This window comes from Mchenga conophoros, linkage group LG18, assembly GCF_057382185.1.
Source record: "Mchenga conophoros isolate Kocher_MC1m ecotype Shallow Benthic linkage group LG18, M_conophoros_male_GT1.1, whole genome shotgun sequence".
In the NCBI taxonomy this organism is placed as follows: Eukaryota; Metazoa; Chordata; class Actinopteri; order Cichliformes; family Cichlidae; genus Mchenga; species Mchenga conophoros.
Genome location: NC_140543.1, coordinates 10,542,267 through 10,570,207, shown reverse-complemented (window position 1 = coordinate 10,570,207; position 27,941 = coordinate 10,542,267). Strand labels below are relative to the sequence as shown.

Sequence of the window (27,941 nt, the reverse complement as noted above, 5' to 3'; positions counted from 1 at the left end):
CAAATCCTTTGCGATAATAAAATAAACGACTGAGATAAGAACATACTGGTTTCTCCTTTAGTAAACACAGCCACAATTTACAAGATAGTAAAAAGTTTTACCCTGTTCATATTTAGCCTTCTACTTATTAACTTGACCTCTCAAGGACTCAGCTGGTCTACAGTAACACAAGCAGCTTGATCACTGAGTTGCTTTTAATGTGCCGCAGAAAATAGCTGAGATCATCATGGTGTTAATGCAGGCTTATCACATGGTTACAAACCATGTGATAAGTATTGTGCTTTGTAAACACTTTTCCCTTATGTTTAATTTACGGTTTTATGTCATAATGCGGCTGTGCGCACACGACACAAGAGGTGAGAAAGTGAACTCAAAAGGCAGCTTTATTGCTGACACAAGTGGAAAACAGTACAAAACTAAACTGGGAAAATATAAACTAAACACAAGGAGAGGCACACAAGGAAACACACAGCCGTGGATGCGGAGATTGCGACATTGGCAAAGAGAAACACGGGGCTTAACTACACCGAGGAATAACGAGGGGAATGCGACACAGAAGGAGAGCACAGCTGGGAGTGATTAGGCCGGACGAGACAAGGGAAAGAAAACTAGAAAGACTGATATGAGACACGGACCTTCAAAGTAAAACATGAAAAGCACCGATTGAACTCTAAACACGTAAACTTAACAGAGACTGGGGAGACAGAACAGAGGCCTGAAGCGTGGGACAGAACGGCACAGAGTAGACACGGAACACAGGGAAGCCATAACAAAACCGAAGAACGAAAACTTTAACAGCCATAACTGAACCTAGAGTAATAATAATAACTTCAATAATCAAAACAGCCCAACAAAGGACTCAGAACATAAACCATAATATAAAATACCAAAACACAAGAGACTCAAAATGCTGGGTCACAAAGACCCAGAAGCGTGACACTTTATTAAAGGCTGGTGAACAGATAGTTAATTTAAACTATATATAATTTAACAGTTAACTAACAAATCATTTTTAATTGACCCATCACATTCATCTCACAACATTTTTAGGGGATAGATTGATTTGGCAGATTTTTCTTTTCTTGTTTCAACATCAGATGTCCTTCCTGACACAACCCCAAAAGCATTTGTATCTCCTCCCAGAGCCGAGCCAAGGCTCTTTTCTTTGTTAGGCAAATGTGCAAACCACTGTGATCTGTTTATAACATAAATAATGCAATCTATTAAAAGTGGTGATGTTATAGGATGGCATTTTAAACACCCCCAATAGGTCCCAGTTCCTCCAGTCTACACATTAAATTGTTCAGGTATGAAAGAGTGTGTAAAATTTGTACGGAAATGTAGAGTGCTTTTGGCGGTAACAACACTGCTTTGTATAATGGAAATGTAGCTTTTAAAGACGACAGAGTATCTCTTAATTTGGTTTTGGTAAACTGCAACGACTTCGATCATTTTATTTTGAACCATCTGATCAACACTGTAGCTATGGTATACACCATGAGAGCTCATCGGTGAGCTTAGAAACTCTTGTACTTTAACTGTGGAAGTGAGATCCATGACATCTGCTTCAAGGTTATTAGGTGTAGCAGAAAGGACACAAAACAGACATTTTCTCTTTTTGTTTACTCATGAAAAGCCCAGAGGAGTAGAAAAGACCCATGTAAAAACACATACAATGACTATACACAGACTGAGACACCAGTGATGAAAACACAGAAACAAAGTACCATCACTAAAATGTAGCGGCATTAAACCTGAGAGCATGGGCATGGAGGAAGCGACACCTGGTTAAAGTGCTCTGTTTGAAAAATCTCTGTAACAGGTGAGCTTTAAGAACACGAACAGGTATCACATGATTAATCTATCAGCCTGGCGCAGTTCCAGGGTGTGTTTTACTTTTGTAATTTAATGACTCAAAGTCAAACTGGCTTTTTTGTCATATAAAAAACAATTTGGAGCATTTCTGTAAGAAAACCTTGTTAAAACATACAAGTCATACAAGTTTTACTTTCATACACGAATAAAAAAAACACAGACACTGTGTAACATATTTTAAATAAATGTAAAAAAGGTTATATGATGTTAGAAGTCAGTAATAATCATGACTGGTTTTTTTGTCATTTATCCTGTGTTTAATCACCGACTTTGGTTGATTGTGTTCAACAGAGGAAGGAGGGAGCATCTAAACCTAACCCACCTAAATCTGCCTAAACAAATGCTGCAATTACATACTGTCAGGTTTATATGGTTGATTGTCATTTATGCTTAGAAATATTTACTCATATATGCTTAGAGTTTAGAATCGATGTCATATTGATAGGGGTCTGATCCTTAGTAGTCTGCAAAGACTCTGTGTGCCTTCCAGACTGTTCTGGCATTCACACCCACATCCTGAGAGCATGGGAGAGGTCATTAAGAGGTCATACCTTCTTACTGTTTCATGGCAGGATAAACACATCTATATCTGTTTTAGTCTAAGTGCCTTTTGTTTAGATGAACTGCTGGACTCCCAGACCAGCAGGTTTAGGGAAGTCGTTTATGGGGTCACATTCTGACCACACACACACACACACACACACACACACAACGCACAGACAAGGTACTCTTTGTTTGTATGCATATGTCATATGTTAATGAACCTATGCATACTCATGTAACCTCAATAAAGAGCAGCGTTACGGGGGGAGCGGACGAGAGCAACTGGGGTCAAGCGAAGGAACGGCGTTTGTCCAGTTCTCTCCCGTGCACGAGAAACATAAAGAACTTTGCCTACTCGTGTCTTGCTTTGCTGTGTAGTTAAATTGTCTTGAACGTTCCAGCGAATAGGTTTAAGCTACAAACCCATCACATACAAATACTGCAATTGCAAAACATACATAAAACATCTAAATGTAGTGTCTCTGAAGCTGTGGAAAATAAAACGGGTAGGTATAGCACGGGCTGCAAATCATCCCGACTCACCAAATTCAGCCATTCACATTCACAATTCGCTTATTATTCAGCTGCAGAAATGTTACAGAGTGACTTCAGCCACATCTTAAATGTATTAACCTCCCCTTACTTATTTTTACTATTATCCATTTTAGTGCATTAGTTAGTCGACTAGAAAGTGCCGATGGCCTGTAGACTACTTTCTGCTAATCATGCCACCATGCCACAACGCACTGAAAGCTTTTGCAAGAGTCATTCTGCAGGTTGACTGTATGGCAGGACCTTAAAACATCTGCCCCTCCAAATGCAATGATTCATAGGAAGTCTTAGTGTCGTGTCTCACAGTGTTTGCAGATAGACCCCCTTACATTTTCCCACTCAAAGGGAGAAGCAAATGAGTGAAACAGAGAGACTAAATTCAGAGTTTGAACCTATTGCAAACATTAGCACGCTAATCGTCACTGTATTATGTAGTGTGTGAGTATGCCAAAGGCTTAGCAGCGGTTGGTTATTATTATTTTTACTGATAACTGTCTAATGATAACTTGGAATTCTAATTTAGCAGATTTACTTGTATTCTCAGGTGTCATAATTGATTTGATTCCATGTGAAGTGATGTTAGTGTTGATTTTATTTATTTATTTATTGTTTTTGCATTTGCCATGTTTTATTGGGGTATTTATATGTTGTATGTCGAGTTATTTTTAGCACTGCACAGTAGCAGAAGGTAAATTTTCCTCTGATACAATAAAGTTTTACCTTTGACCCAACAGTCGTGCTGAAGGCATCAAAGTCATTAGAGTTATCATCTGTGGATCACACAAATCCCATGAAGACACCCGTACTCATCACATTTGTAAGAGGTGTAATCAAGACGTTCTGGGAGTCAAAAATCAAAAACCAAACATGCTAAAAAATTTCAAGACGATATTCTAATGCATCTCTGGACAGCTCACAACACTGCTGCTGGCGTTCCTACATCACTGTCTTATTGTCAAATGACAAAAATCAGCTTCTTTTTCAAACTGTCCTGACTTTCAACTTGAAGCTCCTCACAGAGCATCAGGTCAGAAGTGGGACAACCCCTACCCCCCACCCCAGTAGTGCTACTGTTTCATCCTTGTATCTGCGTCATTAAAAGGAGTTCAGTTAGCCTTCTGCTGCTCCTGTTTGTAATGTACACCTCCATGTACACACAGCTACCACTGGTTTACTGCAGTACTGTGAGAAACCGTAGATGCAGTGGATTTTCTTGTTGAAGTAACACACTGTATGTTTTTGTTGGTAAGGCGGTAGATGTTAGAATTAAATGTCCAGTCCGTCTCGCAGGAGAGCTTTGGCACGAGCTCGTTGTCCTGGTTGGCTGTGTTCATGCTCTCTCCCTCTTTCACTTCCTCTCCTCTCTCTGTTACTCCTCTGACTCTCTCCATCGTCTTTTCTTTTTGCCTTTGTGTCACCTCCCTCACCTCCTGCCCTCTCAAACTGCCTCCTTGCACTCTCCACCCTGCTCCCATGCTTCTCATCTCCCCTCTCCCTGTGCTCCCTCTTGTGGTGGCTCCTCTTTGAATACTCTCTGCTGCCTCCTAACTCTCTTTCTGACCCTCTCCTCTTCGTTGATGATATTTCGTGATCTTGGTGCGACTCCTTCCTGTTCTCAGTCTCCTGACATTGTCTCTTTTCTTCTCTATTTTTTGCCATTTCAGTTCTCCAGTCCTTCACTCCTCTATCCTCCTCGCTCCCTTTCCTGCTTTGCCTTTCTTCGCCAGTTCCTCTATTTAGATGTTCACCTCCTCTTTCTACCCCTTTCTCACTGCTGCTGCTATGTCTCCTCTTACTGCGGTCCCCTGTTTTTACAGATGTACTTTCAGGTGGCTTCCTTTCTCCTTCATCATCCCTGCTGCTTCTTCTCCTTTCACTTCCTCTCTCTGGTTTCACTCGCTCACTTTTGCTGCCCTCTGATCTGCTCTTCACTTCCTCCTGCTCTTTTCTACTTTTATGTTTCTCTTTCTCTGTTGTTTTATTTGTACCAATATCATCGTTTATCTTGCTGACCTTACCATTACAGTTGTCATTTCCAGCTGTTATTCTGTTTTTGGTGTTTTTGTCTTGTTTGCTTTCTTTCTGAGACTGTTGTTTCAGGACTTCTTTGGCAGTTTTGCCACTTGCCTTGATTTTCTCCTCTTTTTCCTCATCGGGCATCTTTTCTTTGGACTTGCATTTCTCTTTGTCTTTGTCGTTACTGTCCTCCTGTTTTTTCTCCTTTTCTTCATCTTTTCCTTTCAAGCTCTTCTCCTTTTTCTCCTTCTCATCTTTTTCTTTTATGCTCTTCTCCTCTTTCTTCACCTTTTTAATTTTTGAATTTTCCTTCTCCATTTCTTTACCCTTCTTCTCAACCTCTACAACCTTCTTGTCCACTTTCTCCTCCAGGAGGTCCAGCTCCTGCTCCAGCTCAGCCAGCTTCTTTGGATCAGACACCAAGTCGTCCTCAACCTCTACTTCCACCTCCTCAACCTCCTCAAACTCCTCTACCTCAATGCCGTCCATCGTCTTCTGCAGCTGCGTCTTCACCCTGTTGAGCTCCAGGAGGCCATCTTGAAGGTCTTTACATACCTCTCTGATCTTGGTGGCAAATTTGGTTTTGGCACCCTTGCGAAGCTCATGAGAGTCTTTAGCGAGGAAGAAAACATCCAAAGCCAAAAAGAGTGCCGACATGACGCCTGTGGTGACGCTGATGGCCTGAGCGGCCTTGGCTATGCCGCCTGCCCTACCTAAAACCTGCACGGTGCTGACGAGCTGGTTGGTGTTGATCATCAGGGCTTTTCCCGCGCGGCCTCCCTCTTTCATCACGTGTTTAATGTTGTGGTTCATAGCTTTTTTGGCAGCACTTTGAGCGTATTTCTCAAAATCCCACTCCTGCAGGGTGTCAAGACCTTTCTACAGCAGAAAAGAGAGACAATAAAGAGATGGATATATTTGATTTTAAAGTCAAACCTGTTGATAAAATATTATTGAGATATCATTTTTTAACATTTATTAAAAGAATTATTATTTTCTTCTTAAAAGGTCGAGTTCACCAAAGTTAGGTGTTAAAGTTGGGTGTCCACGCTGCCCGCCCTCCTGCCCAACCAGCAGAGTGACGACAATACTCCATCAGCCTTTTACAGCCAAGGGGTATAAAGTACCAACCATACACAATCAGTTAAACATGGACTTAACTGACTGAATCTAGGCTAGATTACATCTCAGAGTGTCTAAGTTCAGGGATACAAAACTCTGGATTTACAGTCCTAGGAATTTAAAACACTGCAGTCATTGTTGCAGTGCTGTAATGTAGTAAACTGCCATATAAGCACTTGACCAGAGCAGCGCGTACCCATGCACAGGCGTTAACCTTTGAGAAAGAAAGGCTGCCACTTTATCCTCTTTGAAAAAGCCCAAATCAATACTTTTAAGTATATTTTAATACCTTAACAAAACTCGTAAATAATCTTGTGAATAAATAGCACATACAAAATAAGGTTTTCATTGGATGCTTTGCAGTCCAGTGAAATTTAAGTACATGCTTACTGCCTCCATAGAAATAACAGGTGCTGCAAGTCAACACAGCTTGGAGCTGTATGATGCCACCTGCTGAGGGATCTGTGATACTACTGCAAAGCTTAAGAGATTTCAGCTTGGGCAGGCAACATGTTTCTTTGCATTTCAAAACAAAACAAAAAAAATCCATCATATTTTAGTAGGCTCAGGAATGTATTCTGATCTCAGAGAGTGTGCTTTAAATACTTTGTTCTTAACCTTTTAGAAAAAATCCCCTCACCTGCACAAACTCCATGCACTCTCTGAGGACTTTGATCTCCTCCTGGTAGCCCTGGATCATTTTCTCCATCTTCTTACGGTCCATGTTGGAGTGGACCGTATCTGTGATTTTAGCCGTCGCTGACGTGATGCTGCCTGCCGTCGCCACACCGATCCCCACTGCTGTCACAATAATAGAGGCGCCAAAAGTGAAAGGCGCCAGAATGAGGCCTGTGATTGTGGTGACGCTACCCGCGACGCTGGCCACGCCTCCGCCCACAGCGGCCGACACAGTCTTCTTATGGAACTCATCCGCAGCGTCCGCCATAGCCAAAAGCTCCAGGATGCGATGCTGTAAGGACGCCCCGCGCTGGTTGAAAAGACGCACGAAAAGACGGGCTGCCATGTAGACGCGGTCGGCTGCCTGCTCCATCGCCCTGCAGAAACAGACACAAACAGAAACATTATGCTTATCAATCTGACACATAAAGTTGTAATTATTATTATTAAGACTAGATTTACTGCTAAATTTAAGCCTTAAAGTTGTCAACAAATCAAAAAAGAATTATACCCTAAAAACAAATGCAAAAATCTCAAATATTATGTTTACTGGAAACATGAAGGTAAAGTTATTAAAAAACAGAAACTGTATTCACATTTCCTCATCCTCTGCCCGGAAATCAGAAGTCTCATTCCACTCCTTCCAACCTGGCAAACAGCAGCAGAAATAATACAACGAGTAGACAGAAAACATAAAAAATATATAATAGTTCTCCTAAATGTTGAAACTAGGGCTGTGCGATATGACCAAAATCTCATATCCCGACGATATGAGATTTATGAGATGAGACGTTATCGGACGATATTCTATCGTCCGATAACAATATAAATCACAAAAATGTAACATTTTGTGTAAATTCTGTGAATCTCGGGCAGCTTGACTTGCGGGAAGTGTTTCCAGCTGCGCGCCATGTAGCTGGAGTTGAGTGTTTTAACCGATGCATGAAACGATACATTTTTAGACATAAGTTGTAAAGGCCGCCGTTTTCTTTTCTTTTCTGTGCTGCAGGGAAAAGCCTGTTCTAACGTTTGAGTCCAAGGTTTATTTTTTAGCACCTGGCGGCTCTTTTTTAATTCTCATCTGCTCTTTCACGTGACTCAGTTTATTTTGAAAAGTCTCAACGGGATCTTGAGCTTTATTGTGAAAGGTTTGTGGAAAATAAACAAGCGGACACGCGATGCTGTTACCGTTGTTGTTGCTAACCATAACGCATAAAAACAGGCGCTTGTCCGTCTGTAGTGTGGTTATATTAAATATAAGAGAAAGAGAGAACTTTAAGAAATTAATATAGCCACTACAGTGACCATCAAAAACGATGAAAAAAATATTGCCGTAAACAGTTTATTTTGCGACACCGCGAAACAAACGATAGCGTAAAATGAAACGATAGACGTTTTTATATCATCATCCGATATATATCGTTATATCGAACAGCCCTAGTTGAAACCACACTAACCTTTGACTGTGTTCCACCACTCCAAAAGCTCATCCTCTTCCTGAAAACAAGAAGCTTGAATGAAGAGACAACTCATCTGTCAAATACCATAAATGACTAACACTCACAAACTCTGAGGCTCACCGGCTCAGTTTCGACTGGGTTTTCCTCAGTCGGATAAGCAGCCATCTCCACCGGCTGAACCTCCACTGTGCTCTCCTGGAAAACAAATAATAAAACAGCTGTTAGTCGCACTGTTGCGAGTTTCCTGTCAATTTAAGCACCTTGAGACGCTTTTGTTGTGCACTGGCGGTACATAAATAAAACTGAACTGAATTCATGAAGGCGTCTCTTGATTGCAGTCTTTGAAAGTGATGTGTCTACTTCCTTTGATAGTGTTCTCGACTTGGCTCGATGCTATGATATTGGGTTTTTTAAAACCATGAAAAATATTCTGTCATTATGCACTTCAGTTTTCTTCAGTGGTGTTGCTGAGCTGATCATTGTAGTCGAATCCACCAGACTGTTGATTCGGTCACTCCTAATTTTTCCCCCCTCAGTCTCAGTGAGTTAATGCAACACTTTTGTTAAACCCTGTGAATTAAAGCTGATAATCTGAACTCCAGCCACATATTACATTCTGCTTAAAATCCACTGCGGTGGTGTACACATTGTAAATTACGATATACATATAATAACACATACGTGACAGGTCCACATCAAAAGTCAGAGGTTATCCTATACAAACATTTCTTGTGTGAAAATTTAGAAAAATGAAAATTAAAGACAGTTGAAAATCATAGTTCTGGTTGGAGGTTAAATTAAACAATATGAACATCAAGTGGAGAATTTTAAAAATTTCATTCATGAACCACAATGAATATTTTAACTTAAAATCTTTAATGCCATCATGCTGACCTGTGCTGGGCTCATCTCCTGCAACTCAAGAGTTTCCTCAATGCAAGGCATTTCATCTGAAGTCTGTGGAGGAAAAATGATGATGGTTGTCATAGACCACAATAATCTACACTGAAAGACTTTACATTTTACAGACTGACTGCAAGTTAATTATTAATAAATATAACTTTGGAAAATCTGGTGGAAAAATAAGGTAAAAAAAAAAAAAAAAACGCCAACAAAACAAAAATAACAACAGACAGATGCAGGTACCTGAGAAGCCAGGCCAAATTTGGGAATGTTAGGAAAAGTTTTCTTAACTCGGAATGACACAACCTGAAAGAAATAAACAAGAGTAATGTTTTATTTATTTAAGTGGAGCTTTGACATCAAAACTGAGAACTCAAATGATGTAAGAAAACGTCTGGATATGCATTGATTATTGTTGATGAACTCCAACTACAGCAGCTGACACTGGAAGTAAAAAGCATACGTCGCACTGATTGTGCTTATTCCTCCTCGTATGCGCTCTTACTCGTCTTTTCTTTTTGATGGTCCTCTTGCGTCTCAGCCCGCCTCCTGCTGGAGCCTCCATGTCCTCATCTTCCTGCAGCAGACAACAGGAATAATTTATTTTCAAGAGAGATCGGCTAAATTTCCTAAAATGTTACTTGCCCAAATTATTAGCTTAAAAAGCTTAAAAAATTGGGATTTTTATGTGATTGATGTCATTTCTACCTGTTGCTCCTCAGTTTTGGGCGTCCTTCTGAACATCCCAGTGATCCCGGAGAAGACGACTTTTTTCTCCTGTTAACAAAATAAAACCATGAGGCATTTATTTATTTATTTGCTAAACCTCAGAAACAGTGTTAAAATCAAAAGTCTGACCTTTGGGGTGCTTGAAGCTTCTAAAAGATTGTCATTACTGGCAGACAGCTGACTGTTTGCCAAAGCCGCCTCCTTTAAAAAGACAAATACAGTCTTATATAAACTATTAGCACTTATTTTGTGCACCAAACAGGGACAAAAATGTAAAGATTACACTATAATGTTTAAAACCTTTGATGCAGAGTCTCTCATCTAAACTTATATTTAGATTTGCTGGCATCACATTATTAATACAGAGCAGAATATTATTTCTGTGTGCTGCGTCTTACATGCAGCAGCACAAATAGCCTAAACCAGACACTGCATTTCCACAAGTAGAACTCCACAACACTGAGAAAGGATAACTTCCCGACCTGATTATCCTGACAGTAGTTTCAGTAGTAATCTCACCTTTCCTGCATCTGTGAGGCTGTCACAGCTGGCTGACAGCTGCCTCGAGAGGGGATCCTGGAAAAGAAATGCAGTGAATTCAGGAAAAAAGTCAAAATTATTGTATTAAATGATGAAAACAGTCTTTTGATTGATGGTGCTTTCAAAACTTTGGTCTGGTTGAGCGTGATGACATGACAATAAGATTTTATTAGCTGTGTCACATCTGCTTTTGTTTGTGTGTTTGTTTAAATTTTTCATTATTTGCATCCTTGTTTGAGCTGCTGTGGAATATTTTCAGAAGTGAAATAAATATAAATGACATTTTGATTCTTGTTTTGAAGTAAGAAGTAATGACAAATGCGAAGGAAGAAGTACAGTTTTGGCCTTAAAGAGTCATTTTCTGATAATGTACTACATCTAACTCTGAAAAGCATAAAAATACATGAAAAATCCAAATGTATTTGGCACCTGAGTAGCGACAGAGCGTGGAGCTGGTTTGGGAGACTTTTTGAAGAATCCTGCCAATCCTCCTGTTTTTTCCTGAAATATATGAACAGTAAATAATCAAAGACATAAATGAGGGTGAAACAGGTCATGACTGTGACTGTCCAAATGTTCTGGTCCACATCTGTACCGTTGCTGTGTTTGCTTCTGACAGGTTTTCATCGCTGGTTGATAATTTCTGTTCTTCATCTGCGTTTGTTTCCTGAACAAACACAACATAAAGCATAAAAAAGACCAACACAAGTACAACTGAATATCTTTGAGTGTATTATAGTTATTTAAAGGGCAACACTGCACCTCATCTGCTGGTTTTGGAGCTCTCTTGAACATCTCACTGAAATGTTTTTCCCCCTGAAATCAGACAATTAACAATCTTGCTAACAGACAGTACAGACTACATCAGTTTCATAAGGTCTGTCTGAAAAGTAACATGGCTAACAATGACTTCTTCTTTTTCTTTTTATTAGGATCAATATCTCCAAACATTGATTGGAGATAAAACAGTGTGTTGAACTGAGGAATCCAGAAGAGAGAAAACAAAAACGAAGGGTAACTCAAGCACCAAGACAAAGTTAAAATGTTGATGTGGAAGTGGTTAAAGTGTGACGACATGAAATCCCACAAAGGAAACGATCTGACAAACAAATAAAAAAAACAAGACAAGAATGAAGCAACTCAGTATGAGGTCTGCTTTTATACACAGTTTCAAGATTACACGGGATGCCGTGTGTGAAAGAGGAATATTACTGATTTAGCATAAACACTGAACGTAAAAAGCTGAACATGTAATCGCTCTGCGCAGGGCTGACACTGACCTCATCCAACAGGTTGTCAATGCTGCCGGATCTTTTTAAAATTTTAGCCAGGCCTCCTTTTTTCTGCTAAAACAAACACATTTAAGTTACTTTTTAAAATTCATTAAAACATTCAGTAGCAAAAACTGTCTCAGGGAAAATAAAACAGGAACTTGACAACACGCCGACTTTCGATATCAGTAAGCCTCAATGTCACAGTGATTTATTCTAGCACTGTACGGAAGTTTAACCCTCACTGAAGTGTACTTGCATAGTATTTTAATTTCCTCTTATACTTCTACTCCCTTACAGTTATTTGACATCTAAAGTTATTGCTTAATTTTCTTAAAAACACACTTAAGTTAGTAAAATAAAAAATAAAAAAAGCACCGTTCACACATTGTGTGCAAAATGTCCTCACCCGAATATTTTACTCCTTCAGTTAAGTTTCACATAAGCGTATACTACAAGCAGGTAGGTGGAGAGTTTGAGAAACTGGCTGCTTAGAAGTGGACTAATATGGATCCACGAGGATGTCAACATGTCAAATCGATTTTTATTTCAATTCAATGTGCAGTTGTCAAGATAAGATGTGATGTGTCCAAAGAATTCTTGCAAAAAGTGTAAAACAAACCAAAGAATTATATGTAAATACAGTATTTAGGACTTACTTTAATATTTAAAAAACACAATAAAATAAAAAGGGACCTTCTCTGCTTAATTACTACTTCAACTGTAAGTACTTTAGAGTCTTTTCTTTGTAAGATTTTACTTGTAATAAAGATTTTGACACATCTGCAGAGGTTTTAATTATGTAGATTATTATATAAGTATCAATATTTCATGACACATATTTGAAAGCAGTAAATGACTCATTGCACTCACTGCATCAGATCTAATGTGTGTGGCCAGGTTTCAGTTCATGTTCACATGACTAACGCAGCTACAGTTGATTTTTGTTTTGTTTTTAAAGGAGAAGAAGGTTTTTTTTGTTTTTTTAAATCGAGTACCTTTGTGACGGTTGTGTCATTCACATTCTCACAGCTGGCAGATAACTGAGCCTCAGTATTTACCACCAACTCCTGAATTAAAAGCAAAGAACAATAAAAACCAACGTCTCCTCTGTAGCTTGGTGTTTGATTATAAGACCTGGTTCGTTAGCGGTTTCAGTAAAAGTTGCGGATGAAGAGATTTGCCATAGAAGTTGGGTTTTTTTGTTTGTTTGTTTGTTTGTTTTTGTTTGAGCCAACAGCTCATCATGAAATCATGAACTCTGTGTGTTGGCTTGGTGACAGACTTGATTTGTCTATGGCACCCTTCCTTTCACCCTGTGACAACCAGGGTAGGCTTCAGCCCCCTACGACTGTAAATTAGATGAGCAATAGAGGACAGACAGAAGGGAGTGTCTGACATGGTGATGCTTAACCAATGTGTGCATTCATCAGAAAGACCAAAGCAAAGCACTTCTGGAAGTTGTAGAGTATTTAGGCAATACCACCACAGTGACAAAACAAAAAAGAAAATCTTCCAAAATATGCATACGTATAACCAGGAAAGTATCACTATGACTGAATATGAAAAATAAGAGAAAAATTGTTTCCTGTACATTTAGCTTTTTTTAGTCTGCCTATGTCAAGTTCTGCTTGTCCCTGAATATAATAAACGCGTCTTTGTCATTTCTGTTTTGCTTTCTCTGGTACGTTTAGCCAATAGCATATCTGTAATGCAGGGCACCAATTCTTAAACTGTAAGGCCTATCTATAGTAGACCTGAGAGGTCAAATGCACTGCAACTTAAGAAAACACCTCCCTTTCAAAGTGTTGACGTTTAGATAGTGATTGTTCTCATTTATCACCTTCCCACCATTACCTTCACTTTGCCTGCTCTCTAATCCTTTAATTTACCTTGAAGCACACTCTCACGATCCAATTTTTTATTCCTGTGCACTGCATTTATACTCTTTTGTAAATATTTATTTGGGGGCTTTTTGCCTTTTTTGACAGGGTGAGAGAGAGCCGGGGAAGGGGACTCGAGCCCAGGTCACTGCATTTCAGCCATCAGGCATATAGGCACCTGCTCAACCAGTGAGCAACACTAGTACCTGAATTTATATTCTTTAGTAATAAATATAAACTTCACTTTAATTTACATTGTTTTCAACCAGTTTATATTCTAAATGTGGGGAGCATCTTTAAATAATCACTAACATTCATAAACCTTTCTTCTGTAAAACCTTTATTTTCTACTCCAATATAACCAGGGGTGCACATAAGTGGTCTGCAGGTGCGCATTCGCTGTCAAAATAAAAGACGCGCACCAGATAAGAAGTTGTAAGGCGCGTTTGTGTACATATAAAAGGCACTGTTTTTGTCCGCTAGAGTGGGATTTTCACGGCATATTTTGCACCACATCTCTGTGCGTTCATCATTTGTTTGAAGCCAGCTCACCTCCTGCAACCACTTTTCTGAGAATACGCGCTTCTTTTGTGGTTCGGACTCCTTCTGACATTTCTTTGGAGGTGGAGGAACACCAAAGTAATTGCTTAAAGGAGCTTCTTCGACATCTTTAAGAGTTCTAAACAAATGTCTGTCCTCCTCCAGAAAATCTTATGTACGCAAACGCGCGTTGCAACTTCTTATCTGATGCGCGTCTTTTATTTTGCCAGCGAATGCGCACCTGTGGACCACTTATGTGCACCCCTGAATATAACCTCCTGCTGGCCTGTGAATCTCTTATCATCCTAACAAACCCCAGCTCCATCATCTTGGATCACAGCTGGTGCTGGTCTGATTAGAGTGGCCCTCCACCTTGCAGCGGTTGTCCAGAGCAGAAAAAAAGACTGCTGTTGTCCGAGATGGTTGAGTGTGACCACAGGATGAGCTCCTCAGCAGTCCTGGTGTGAAATCTTTTATAATCCTTCTAGTTTGCATTATTGGGTGTGTGTCTGCTTTGATTAAAGGTTGGTGCCAACCTTGGCAGATGTAGCTTGTAGCTGTCTGTTAGGCTCCAGCTCCTTTCTCCTATACACAGTAGAAAAAGGTTTTCACCACCAACTGGCGTTTTCATCAGTCAGTTAGCAGTGTCTGGTTCAATCACCCTCAGATTTCTGGCTTCAGATATGAATATTATAATAACACAAAGTCCTCCAACGTTTGTTAAAAACTCTTTTTTGTTGACACTTTTGCCTCCATTATCTTCACTGAGCTGTTTACTCTTTTAACTTATCTTAACACATACACTATAAACTCCATTTCCCCCCCATGTTCTCCACTTTACACCTTTTAGTATTTTACTGACCACCACATGAACCCTACCTGAGTTTCCTTCAGCTTAAACCAATATTTGCAGTAGTTCACGTTTTTCCTACAGACGTAAGATTTAAGATGTTTGTGCGTGTGCATGTACCAAAGGTGCAAAAAAAGTATTTCTGCATGTGCATATGAATGGATTTGAGTGCTGCAAAAGACTGACTCTGAAATACATTTTTAAAAAGCCACTTTTAAGTTTCTCCTCTGCAAACATTTTAACTGTTGTGTATTTCATGATGTAGCAGAATGATGTAATTCAGCTGCCTCGCCTGCGAGTCTCATGTCACGTGGGTGAACTTGGACTGCATGGGTGCTGCAGCTCTCAGCGAACATCTAGAGCAGTATGAGGACATGCCGCGTGTCCAAGATGGTCGAACTGGAGTCTATTTAATGGTGGAATGAGGTCCTCTATGGAGAAGAAGCTGAATGATATTTGCACTGCCACAGTAAAAACTAGTCTGGAACATAAGAGATGGGGGTAGGTTGGAAAAGTAAGTAGTGACTGAACTTTTAAAATTAGAGATGGACGACTGTTCCGCACTTTTTATTTTCTAATACAGACTAGAAATAGATAAAAATAAGTCCGCAAATGTATCTGGGTGGCCTCCCCAAATGCACACTAGTTATTGAGAGCCTGTCATTTAATAATTTCAGCGGTTTACACAACCCCTGCCGGGCATCCCTTCTCCAGGAGTTTTGGGAAAAAAAATTATCTTTTCTTGGTGACATCAGAACAATTAATTGGAATTATATCAAGATAATATTAAATGATCCTCACCTTTGACTGGGCTACAGTCAGATCATCATTGGAGTTGGGTAAGTCACCATGCAGGGACTGCTGGTCCTGAAACAAAATTTTTTGTTTGAGTAGTTATGAAAAACATCATGGGAGTCAGGGAATGTTTTATCAGATTTTCTAACTGATCACTTTCAGCTTTGGCTTGTTTCGGCAACTTCTTTAACATCCCAGCGTATCGTAGTTTTTTTTCCCTGAGACAAACAGGAACAGTATGCTCGTGCTCATTTATCACAGATCTCTGTGTGTACATTAAAATTCCACGTGACGTTATCTCTGCTGCCACTACAGCAGCTGCTGGACCTCACCTTGTTTTTAGACAGGCTGTCGCTGCTGGCAGAAAGCTCACTGTGGGCACTCAGATTCTCCTGAAACACCAAAGTCATTTCAGAGGGAAAAAAAATATACCGATAAACTAAAATTAATGTTTCTGTCCACGTATTTCTAAGGCAAATAAGTTCTCCTAAAAGTTAAACCATTATTTTAACAATTTAAATTGTTATTTTGAACAGTTCTGTTGCAAGCTCACCTGCGTTGGCGTCTCAGCGGCTGGTTTTTTTGGCTTTTTAAGGAAACCAAACAAGTAGCTTCCCTTTTCCTAAGATAGATTAGATAAAACATGATGATGACCACACATCTCCATCTTTCCACAAACACAAGAGAATTGATATTGATGATCTAAACGCATGTACAAAATTAGAGCTTCCGAACAAAAACAACTCCATGGCAGCTTGTCTAACGCCCTCCCTCGGCCTCTATCCTCTTGTGCAAGAGAATTTCCTCATTTGCTAAAGATAAGAAAACTTACATGAGACATCTCTGATGTTTTCTCCTCTTCTTCTAGGTCTTCAGAATTACTGTCTGCTTTATTGTCCTGCCCAAAAAATAAGAGCGTGCAATTTGATTATCAGGTGATGGAAGCAGTAACCTAATCATGCGAGCTTATGTCTTTTGTGTGACTAGTTACGCAATACATGTGCATATAATCTGGTATGTTTTATGTGTATTTTTGATGATTCTACCTGATCAGTTTGAAGACTTTCTGTTGGTTTCCACCTCTTCTTTAACATCCCACTGTACCATTGTTTTTTTTCCTGAAACAGACACGAACAGCATGCTCATGCTCGGTTATTCTACCCAAAGTCAGACAACTAATTTTGCAGGTAAATATACCACTGAGCTGTATGTGTACACTGTAATTCCAGATAACATTATCTCTGCTGCCACTACAGCAGCTACAGGGCCTCACCTTGTTTTCAGACAGGCTGTCGCTGCTGGCAGAAAGGTCACTGTGAGAACTCAGATTCTCCTGAAACACCAAAATGATTTCAGATTTTAAAAAAGATAATAACACTAATATTATCCAAAAAGTTGATTCTGGACTCAGCATTTTCAGTGGGAGAAACATTTCGCCACTCATCCAAATGACTTCTTCAGTCTCGGCTAACTGCCTGTTTTCCCAGATGAAACAATGGTCTGATTGTTTCATCTGGGGAAACAGTCACTAAAACGTTGGAGGTGGTTCATAGGAGATTACAGGACCCCAACCTCAGCAACAGGACCACTCTCAGGACCGACCAAATGTGTTTGTGTCTTCATTCCACCTATTTCACATGCAAGGGTCAGTACTACAGACAGAAAAATGGGTGTGCCATGGGTTCCCCAGTTTCACCCATTGTGGCCAACTTGTACATGGAAAAAATGGAAAAGAGGGCTTTGTTATCCTACCCTGGAACATCACCAAGTCATTAGTTTAGGTATGTGGATGACACCTGTTCAGTTCAGTTCATTTTTATTTCAAACATATACATTCACCAACATTTCATAATATCATTCCATGCAGTTGTTTGAAAAGGACTAGGCAGAAGTATGTATTTATTTAGCCCGACCCCCTCAGGTTTACATCTTAATCATTTCCTCGTCATCTAAATTTAAACAAGAAAAACGTATACAATGGTTTCAACTTTTCTCACATTCGACTAAAACTATGTTTAGATTTACTATTTTGCAAAGGAAAATAAACATCACTTTGACTGCTGTCTTGGGTTAATTGCATTTTCTTCATTCTTTTACTTATTTAAAATTTATTTTTTGAGTTTTATTTTAAACTGGTTTATATCACTACTGACTAGAGATGGACCGATCCGATATTACGTATCGGTATCGGTCCGATACGGACCTAAATTACTGGATCGGATATCGGAGAGAAATAAAAAATGTAATCCGATCCGAAGTATCACAAAATCACCTCACAAAACGCGCTACTTGGCGTAACCCAGATCGGCGCATCGGAGCAGTATGTGTCACGTGATAGAGCGGCTGTTTGGCGGTCTGTTGGAGCATTTGGAGCCTCGTACGTGCTTCCTAACTGCGGCATTTCATCTCGGCGAAAACTATCCCAGAGAAGTAAAGCAAGTGTGTAAGTTCATCCCTGAATGTTTGCATAGTATTTCCACGTTAAGCTTAACAACTGATATATTGAGCCACAGCTGGACTGGCCATCGGAGTTCCATATTGAGGTGAAAAGGAAGCGATTTGTCCCATACTTCAGCTAGAATTAAAAAATAGACACAAAGCTGGAGTTATTCTGTCTTTGCTGCGCAGTTGCATCTACTTCTCTCATTCCCTCCCCCTTCCTCTCCTGTTATTACTTCAAACATGAAACTGATCAATCATCAGCTGATCGGCTTTTCTGCCGCAAGTCCCGTCTTTCTTGTTTGTTTATCGCCCACTTTGCGCTAGAAAGAGGAGACCAGCGGCACGTTTAAGCGTGAAAAGCTGTTGTTAGAATGTATTTAACATTACTTTCTAGTATCAGCTGAGGTTTGCTGGGGCCACAGCTGTAAAAGCTGCTGGTCATGATATCTGTTTGGATATGTGGTGAGAGGGAAACATGAAGATGAATCCAGGAGATGTCCTTACTGAATCATCAGAGCTGAGCAGGTGATGGAGAAACAGGTTTACCTTTTAGGTGACATGAATGAGTTGAAGGGAAGTTATGAACTGTTTCTGAGAGACAAATAACACCAAGATCCTTTTCTAAGTAGCTGACGGCTGGTAACTGTGCAGGGGCGGGTCTAGCAAAGCTTTGTCAGGGGCCAGGTAGGGCACTAACAGGGAGAGGGGGGCACAAAGAAATACTTTTCTTTGTTATGTCATTTAAAAACTTTGAATAAATAATTATCTGAATCTTACAACAAAAGTGGTCATCTGATTAAATGTATAGAAATCCATTATTGTATATAGTAACTAATAAGTCTAATATACACCCTAGTAAGCTATAGTACTTTTTCCTTTGGAAAGGTACTATCTGTGCAGTCTGCAATTCTGTTGAAGCAAGATGTTGAATCTATTTAAATATTGAAGAAAAATAATTGATTTCTGTGCATTTGTTTTACACTTGCATTAAATTAAAGTTGATTACATCGATTAAGGGCGGGGGGTGGTTCCCTAATATTTTTGCTGGGAGTTGGCAACCCTATTAGTTAGGTTGCTTAATATATCCACTAAGTACTCTTTAAAATACCAGAATAGGGAGGATGGTGTAGGTTTAAATTTATTAGATTGATCAGTGTTGCTGAACTATAAAATGGAGTGCATTTTTTGCATACAGGTATAACAGAATAGCTTCAATCTCTTGTTTTTTAAAACTTGAGTATGAACTTATACAAAATGCAGCAATATATTTATAAAAAAACAGTTTTATTGATTACAAAATACGCTATATCGGATTCATATCGGTATCGGCAGATATCCAAATTTATGATATCGGAATCGGTATCGGACATTAAAAAGTGGTATCGTGCCATCTCTACTACTGACCTTCATTTCTTCTTTTAACTCATTCCAGAATTTAACTCCCGCTATTGAAATAGACATCCTTTTAAAAGTTGTTCTTACTCTTTGTATTTTTAAATTCCACTTCCCTCTAAAATTATACCTCCCTTCTCTCTCTAAGAACCATTTACTTATTTCGACTGGGAGCATCCCTTTCCTTGCTTTATATATTATTTGCACTGTTTTAAACTTTACCAGATCCTGGAATTTTATAGCTTGCGTCTTAATAAAGAGTGCATTTGTGTGAGTCCTATACCCCTCCTGATCCTGAGATTTGATTGTCTGGGTGAAAATCAAATCTCAGGATGTACCACAATTCACGGATCACATTGACTCGGTGGACCAACACATCAAATTCACCAGGGAGGATATGAAAAGTGGCAGGTTAGCCTCTTAGACTGTGAGATTTCTATCAGTAATGGGGGACATTTAAAAGTTGACGTATACCGTAAACCTACACATATGGATCAGTATTTAAGGTTTGACTCTCATCATCCACTGGAGCACAAACCTGGTATCATCAGGATGCTAGAACACAGAGCAAACACCATCCCCACAGACACAGTGGCCAGGGAAGCAGAAGAACATTTTTATTTCTACATTTTACATCATTTTATTATTTAAGAAATAGTGCACACTCACTTGTGCTGACATCTCATTTGGTGATTTTTTTTGTTTGTTTTTAAGGATACCAGAGAAGAAACCTCTCTTTCCCTGGAAAGGAATGTTTGTTTGTTTTCTTTTGGCATAAACACAGCAGCAAAATTAATTCAAAGTTACTCCAGACTGCTGCTGTACGGCTTATGAACAGGATCTAAATACATACACAGAATTAGAGCTTTGTGTTTAAATGATGGCATCTTTGCCTCTTTCCTCCTGTGGAGTTTCTCCCCAATGCTAATGCCACTGCAACAAAACTTACATGGGACGTTTCTGATGTTTTCGCCTCTTCTTCTCCTTCTTCAGCATCACTGACGGCTTTACTGACCTGAGAGCAAACAAGAAAAAAAGAGTCAAAAAAAATTATCCAACATTAAGTCTACACACTAATCATATAATGTGTGCGTTTTAAATGGAAAAGCAGAACTTTACTTTTAATATTCTTTTATCAGTTTGTACCTGTTTGGGTTCTGCGGTTTTTTCTTGCTTGATTTTCTCTACAGATTGTTGGTTTTCTGAGGCCACTTCTTCTGTGCTAGAATCTGGACTCTGCTTTCTGCTGGCCTGAAAAAAGAGTCAACAATGTGATTGATAAACAAAAAACAAGACGCAAAAAACCCCCCCCCCACAAAAACAAATGTGGCTATACCCTAAAGCACGGGCGCCAACATCTACAATTTCTTTACATATGAAACAAGTTGGTCATTAACCAAAACAAAGTATTGTAACAGGCAAATGCGGCTCTCAACAAAGTTACAAATGAAGTGACGTCATGTGAAAACTTAGTAGGCAGTAAACAAAGTAGACCCCAAAAAACATGTTAAAGACAGGAAGTGTGATTTTATGCACAGTGTTGGGGAGTATACATGTACAACTGTTACGTATTTAAAATACAAAATATGAGTGACTGTATTCCGTTACAGTTACCGTTTAAAAAGGTAGTATTCAGAATACAGTTACTTTGTTGAAATAAATGGATTATTTTCCTGTTTCATATGTTAGGCTGTGCCCTTTTTGGTAATTCCACGCCAGTGGAAACCCGAACAAAACACGCATTAAGAGGCTCTAATGCCTGTGTCTCAATCTCAGGGCCCATGTCACCTCGACTTGCAGCCCGCATAATCACATGAAGAAATATTTTTTAAAATTATTATTTAAAAAATGATTTAATATGAAGGCAATAGGCAGAGTTTTACAGGCATAGCCCTAAAGAATGTAGCCTCATGGGCAGTGTAGTGCTGCAGGGAGAATGGACTGCCATACCCATTATGTGTCTGTGAGCGCGAGGAGGGAGAAAAAGGAGAGTCGAACAGTAAGAGTTGTGACCGACCAGAAACGGGAGATGGGAGCATGTAAATATAATAATAACCACTGCAGCCAAAAAGAGTGCCTGATGAGCCCAGTTGTAAGTAATCTATTAAGACTCGAAGGTTCCGTTGGAGCAGCCTTTCAACGCCGCTCTTTGTCTCTCGCTAGCAAACTTGACCCAGACAACAAAGTAAAGCTAGTTTTCGGCTACGAGCCCAACACGGAACCCGACGTATTAGCCAGAGGTCCCTTTACTACGGTTCGGAGCCGCAGACCTGTTTTATATACGCGGGGAATAGTTTTCTATACGAGATCGCTGCTAAAAGTGCAGCCTTACCTAATGTCCACCCTACTGTTACTCATTTTATATTAAGATTTAAAAATCTAGTTAGTATTGGTATGGCGAGCAACCTTCAGTAAAAGTAATAAATCACACAGCAATAGTACATTCATGTAGTTGTAAAAAGCACGATAATATATTAAGTAATCCAAAGTATTCAGAATACCTACGTAACGGAATACGTTACTAAATACATTTTGGGGCATGTATTCTGTAATCTGTAGTGGAATACATTTTAAAAGTAACCTTGCCAACACTGTTCATGCACCAACTTTCACGTGCTTGCACATCTTGGTGGATTGTTAAAATAGGAAAGTGTTTATAAACACCAGAGCTAAATTAAACCAACAAGTTGTTTTCAATTTGTGCAGCCAAAGATATATTTTGTGTTATCGTCTTATTAAATATTCGATCATTTTTGAAAGTAAAGCAACATCAAGGCAAAGTGAAGAAAACCCACACAGTGCAGTTAACACCACCGCGACCATCAGTCAAAGTGTTTGAGAGACAGTAACGCGCAGCAGCCACCACTAACAGAAAGCTCAGGCTGGGCTTCGTACCTTTGGCGATGACTTGAATTGCAACCCTTTCATTACTGCTTTCAGAACGCCCTGCCAACCACAGTCACATGTCACAAAAACAGCTGAGATCACTGACAGTGGAGCGCTTGGTAACACGCATGACACATACCGGTTTGCTGTCGGGAGCCTGTTTGACTGGGACGTCATCAGTTTTTTTCTCTCCATTCGTCATGTAACCCTGAGTAGGAAAAAAAGAAAGCTCAGCACACCAATCCACATTAAAACTAAACTCTGACTACTCAGCTGACCAGAAAGGCTCAGAAAGAGTCACAAACAGCAGCTCTCATATGTGGAGAGACCTGGCAAAATGGGCTGGATTATTATTCTTATTTATTTAAATGCTGCAGAGATCTTTAACTTTTTAATCTCATGATGTGATGTACTTTGTTTATACAGATACTATGTTTTTATTTTTTGTTAATGCTTCAAATTCTCATATTTTCAAAATTTTCCCAACTTTGATGTGAGCGACTGAAGCGACTACCAATGAGAGTGAAGGACACTGGTGATTCATTTGTGGCAAGGTGGTAAATACACAAGATTGTTACTTAGGCAATTGGCACATTTTCTAGCAAGTGACCATCAACAACAAAGCAATGTGTGACAATGTGCGCTTTTTGTCTGGACGCCGCTTTATGTTTCATTTATACATCTGCGTTGAATCTATGTAGACCTTACAATGTAGCCCACAAGACTATCCAAAGACAGCATTCACACCTGTGCAGGTGGATGAACATTAGTTTGCCCTACTGCACAGGGTTTCGGGAAAGTTTCGATTACAATGTACCTACCACAGATTCAACGCAGAACAAACATCCCTTATTAGTCCTAACACTGATTCCTCTGCTTGAGGGTTTCCAGACTGGCAAGAAGACAGGACGAGGGGTGAGTCAAGATTATTAAAATGGAGGGGAAATTGTTTCTAGGGAGGAACAGGCATCATAATTTAAAAGAAATATTCATTTATATAATGAAAAATAGGATTTCGCCACTTCCACATCCATCATTAACTAATTTTGAAACAACTTGTTGTGCATCACTGCTTACAGAACAGTATAAACAACAAGTAGATACATTAGCCTGAAACAGTGCAAAAGTACACACACACACACACACCCTGATATGCTAACACAAAATGTTAAAGCTTGTCTAAAGCCCTGCTGTGCATTTACACTGAACAGCTGGAGGTGCTTTGCTAATAGTGAAAGTGGGCGCTCTCCCTTTTTGGCTCCACTGAAATATTCCAGTCAGCATTGAGTTATTACCCTACAACAAAGCACACGTGTAGAGAAAGAGCAAGACATTGTATGTACTGTGCATGAACTAAGCCTGAGCTGAGCATTATTGGGTGCAGTTCAAATACCTGTTTGAAGTCTGCATCATCTTTGGGAACCGCAGCAGCTTCAAGTTGCTCAGTTTCTTTGGCACTCTGGAAAGAAAGAGGAAGGTTTTGATCTGGGAGTTTATGAAAAGAAGCGAGGAGGAAGATGGTACTTTGCTGCGTTTGTACCTCTGTGACCTTGGTCTGTGCGCTCGGCCTGCGTTGGCTGTATCTGGTTGGGGCGTTCAGTTCCTGCAAACACAAAACGCCCCACATGGAACAATAACAAAAGACATATGGAACAGGAAAGAAACATGAAACCCTGAGAAGCTCCAAACTCATGTTCATTTCAACATGAAAACAGAAAACAGTAAAACAATAGTTTTACATTGACCCTGAGAAAATGTGCTGTACCTTCTCTGTGGGTCTGGGTGGGACCACGGGCGTCTCGGGTGGTTTATCTTTTGTCTGTTGTTGCTTCACATTTCCATCGTTCTGATAAAGAAAAAAAAAAGTTGTAAACTTGTTTTTAAAGGTCACACAAATGAGCGAGATATCTGAAGTAGGAAAATGAAGGAAAGCTGTAATGATGTAAGTGGTAAACAGCAGTAGTGGAGAAGCAACACAATGTGTACACACCCCATTGTATGCTGCTGTGACTTTTTTCAGTCTGTATTGTGTGTGACTCAGTTCCTGTGGAGAAAATACAAATCTGGTTTGAAATAAATGAGTACAGTAGAACAATTTAAAACAGATTTTTAGAAACCACACAGTTTTTTAGACTGAAGAGCCACTTTCACACAAAACTGTAGAGAATCCTGTCAGAACATTATTCAAAGTTCATCTTTCTCACATTCAGGGCAAAGCAGGAGTAACTTTGATTACTGGAAATGCTCTGCGTGCTTTTCACAGGCAGACACTCACTACCTGTGAATTCACCTGACACTTATTTGTTCTAATCTCACACTGGTACAAATCGCTGACATCACAAAGACTCTGCTCAAGCGCTGGCAGGTTACAGACCGGCTGATGAACGATCTGACTGCGTTCTCACATCACTTGTGTCAGTGTTCAAGGCTGGCAGGCATGTGTGAAAACAGCTTAAGAAAAATGTTTAGGCTGAATAAGATAAGATTTCCCAAAAAACAAAAAAATAACATAATAGTTTAAATAAATAAGAATGGCCCATAAAGTAAAACGATATAAGGTAAAAATTAACAATGTACACAAAAAAAAAATTAACACAAAGGAAAAAATATAATAAAATTTAAGATCTTAAAAATGACTAAAACAAATCAGATGTGATCAAATGATCAGTTAGTAAAAGTCTAATTGATACAGGTGACACATTTTTCTTTTATTACAGAAGAAGCTTTATTGGCTTTTAATAAATGACCAAAATTATAAAGCAGATATTTCTTTTGTACTCAGAGGTCATCCCATTCAAAAACAATCTCACACCTAACGTCCATACGGGAAGAAGCCGTTTTTGAACAGTTCAGCTCCTGTTAGCTTCATCATTTCAATGAAAAATCAAATAAGTCAGCATGTATTATTATCATTAACCATTTGATGTCAAAACATTTGAAATCTTTTATTTTCTGTGCACACGCAGGACTTACAGAATCTGTCGGTCTCTGAGGAACAGCAGGAGGGGGTTTCTCAGGTCTCTGTGGTTCATTTCTTTTTATCTGAAAATATGTTTATAATATATTTACAGCATGTGATTATTTTAAACACCAGCTTAATTATTTATTTATGTGTTTATCACTCTACCTCTGTGGGCTTCGGAGGAGGTTTGGGCTATAAATGGAGAAGAGAGAGAAAAAAAGAGAAGCTGTTAGCTATGCTAAGTACTGTTTGGGCTTTGGGCGTTTAAAGGTTTAGCTTGTAATCTATTAGGCAAATATTAACAAGATGTGCGATTAGTCTCTAATATTCTCTGCAGCAGCTCAGACATACAGCATACATAAATAACAATTTGCAGCCATAACAAGAACAAGATATTGTGCAGCTTTTTGTGATGAAGTCAGTCCAGGATTAGAAGACACAGTAAACACTAAGATGACCTGAAAACACAGACAAAATAACTCCTCCAGCATCGTTCCTGCAAAGTGCTTGAAAGATTCTACAGAAAAACTTGTTCAGTGTAAAATGCAGCTTGTACACTGACTAATTTGTGCAAGTACTCTCAATTTACTTCAACACTTAAAACATCTGCACTGCAGGCTGTATATACATTTACAGCACCGTATGGGTGATGTGTTGGGGTTGTGCATTGCTTGTGTTTGTTCTGTGTTAACTGTAAATGTTCTCACCGACTTTGGTTTCTTCTTGACTTCTGGTTTCATCATACACACCTCCATCCTGCCTGCAGAGAGAGATAAAGGGTTTAACTTCTTTGTGATGGCAGCATCACCATTTGTATGCCAACGGGAGCAGCAGCAGCAGTAAGAGACCACCTTCCACCATTCAGCACAGCAAATATCGACTTGTCCACAGTTTATTGCATTCACTAGTTCATGCATTTATTACTTCCAGGCTGAACTACTGTAATTCATTATTATCAGGATGTCCTAAAAACTCCCTGAAAAGCCTTCAGCTAATCCAAAATGCTGCAGCAAGAGTCCTGACAGGGACTAGAAAGAGAGAGCATATTTCTCCTGTTTTGGCTTCCCTTCATTGGCTTCCTGTTAAATCCAGAATTGAATTCAAAATCCTGCTCCTCACATACAAGGTCTTAAATAATCAGGCCCCATCTTATCTTAATGACCTTGTAGTACCATATCACCCTATCAGAACACTTCGCTCTCACACTGGTGCCTTCCTTGTTGTTCCTAGAGTATTTAAAAGTTGAATGGGAGGGAGAGCCTTCAGTTTTCAGGCCCCTCTTCTGTGGAACCAGCTTCCAGCTTGGATTTGGGAGACAGACACTATCTCTACATTCAAGATTAGGCTTAAAACTTTCCTTTTTGCTAAAGCATATAGTTAGGGCTGGACCAGGTGATCCTGAATCCTCCCTTAGTTATGCTGCAATAGATGTAGGCTGCCGGGGGATTCCCATGATGCATTGAGTTTTTCCTTTCCAGTCACCTTCTCACTCACTATGTGTTAATAGACCTCTCTGCATTGAATCATATCTGTTATTAATCTCTGACTCTCTTCCAGAGCATTTGATTTCAGCTATATATAAATTTTAAATAAACACGAAAAGTAATATTTTCAGCCATATGTACATACTGTTACAGTGGTGCATGCTTCTATTAAACATATTTATTTCAAATGATGAGGTCAGCATATGTAGAATCCTCTGAATCAAAAGCTCAGGCTTAAGACTGTTCTCAGTGCTCAATATTAGATAGTGTTTTTGAAAAAATAATATGGCCGTGTTAGCTCTGGCTGTGTGAACAGAAGCCACCCACCTGCTGTTCAAACCTTATGACCATGAAGGGCAGCCAATCAGAAGAAAGAAAGCTCAAAAGGAGAGGAGCTGAAAGAGCTCGTTTCAGATACAGGATGAACCGAGGGTCTGCACCAAGGCTAAAGTAAAGTAAGGCTAAACTGTGAATCACGCAAAGCTACTCTAAAAGGGTTCAAACTAAAAAAAAAATTAACGGTTCATTGAACGCCCGCTCCCCATTTCCTATTGCAGCTTTTAAGTTTAACTTTTCGAGGGTTGACTCACAAACATTTGCTCTTACTGTTTAGTTTTTAGTTGCTCCAGGCGTTGCGATTAAGGAATTAATCACAAATATTCTGACTGAATTGTTTTCACGCTACCGATTACAAATACAACCATGCAATTTATACTCACAGTGCTTCTCAAAACTGAAGAAATGTATTTAAGTCAATAATAAACCGTAAGCTTACAGGACCTGACCAACTACAGTGTCAACACTGGAAACCAAAAATAACGCAGGTTAGCTTCCACTGTGCGTATATTTAACTGTAAATGATAAACAAGAAGCTTGTACACAGACAGAAAGTCCCGTCGATGTCTCACTGAGCAGTTTCACCTACCGGAGGTTTGAAGACGCCGCAGACACTCGTGGACATCTAATTTGTAATAAACAAAATCAGTGCGGAGCAAACCGACGACTCCTTCACGGTCAG

General features: G+C 39.5%; 1 protein-coding gene across 7 annotated transcripts; it reads right to left on the bottom strand.

Annotated features, from left to right (window-relative positions):
* Nucleotides 1-382: 382 nt before the first annotated feature.
* On the bottom strand, nucleotides 383-27,941 carry LOC146553256 (uncharacterized). Of its 7 annotated transcripts, none has more exons than XM_085254698.1 (33): nucleotides 27,849-27,941; nucleotides 26,147-26,199; nucleotides 25,605-25,631; nucleotides 25,451-25,519; nucleotides 24,468-24,521; nucleotides 24,243-24,323; nucleotides 24,018-24,080; nucleotides 23,871-23,936; nucleotides 22,617-22,685; nucleotides 22,487-22,537; nucleotides 20,738-20,842; nucleotides 20,541-20,606; nucleotides 17,031-17,090; nucleotides 16,804-16,875; nucleotides 16,590-16,655; nucleotides 16,311-16,379; nucleotides 16,090-16,149; nucleotides 15,764-15,829; nucleotides 11,699-11,764; nucleotides 11,181-11,234; nucleotides 11,014-11,085; nucleotides 10,848-10,919; nucleotides 10,398-10,454; nucleotides 10,008-10,079; nucleotides 9,858-9,926; nucleotides 9,655-9,726; nucleotides 9,393-9,455; nucleotides 9,141-9,203; nucleotides 8,367-8,441; nucleotides 8,244-8,283; nucleotides 7,383-7,434; nucleotides 6,749-7,163; nucleotides 383-5,865 (listed from the first exon to the last, which is right to left on the bottom strand). In XM_085254698.1, the coding sequence occupies exons 2-33, from the start codon at nucleotides 26,192-26,194 to the stop codon at nucleotides 4,237-4,239; spliced, it is 3,963 nt and encodes a 1,320-aa protein (XP_085110824.1). In that variant the 5' UTR covers nucleotides 26,195-26,199; nucleotides 27,849-27,941; the 3' UTR covers nucleotides 383-4,236. The 7 variants fall into 7 exon arrangements, with proteins under 7 accessions (XP_085110824.1, XP_085110827.1, XP_085110825.1 ...); XM_085254701.1 differs by having other exon boundaries at nucleotides 10,008-10,076; XM_085254699.1 differs by having other exon boundaries at nucleotides 11,699-11,761.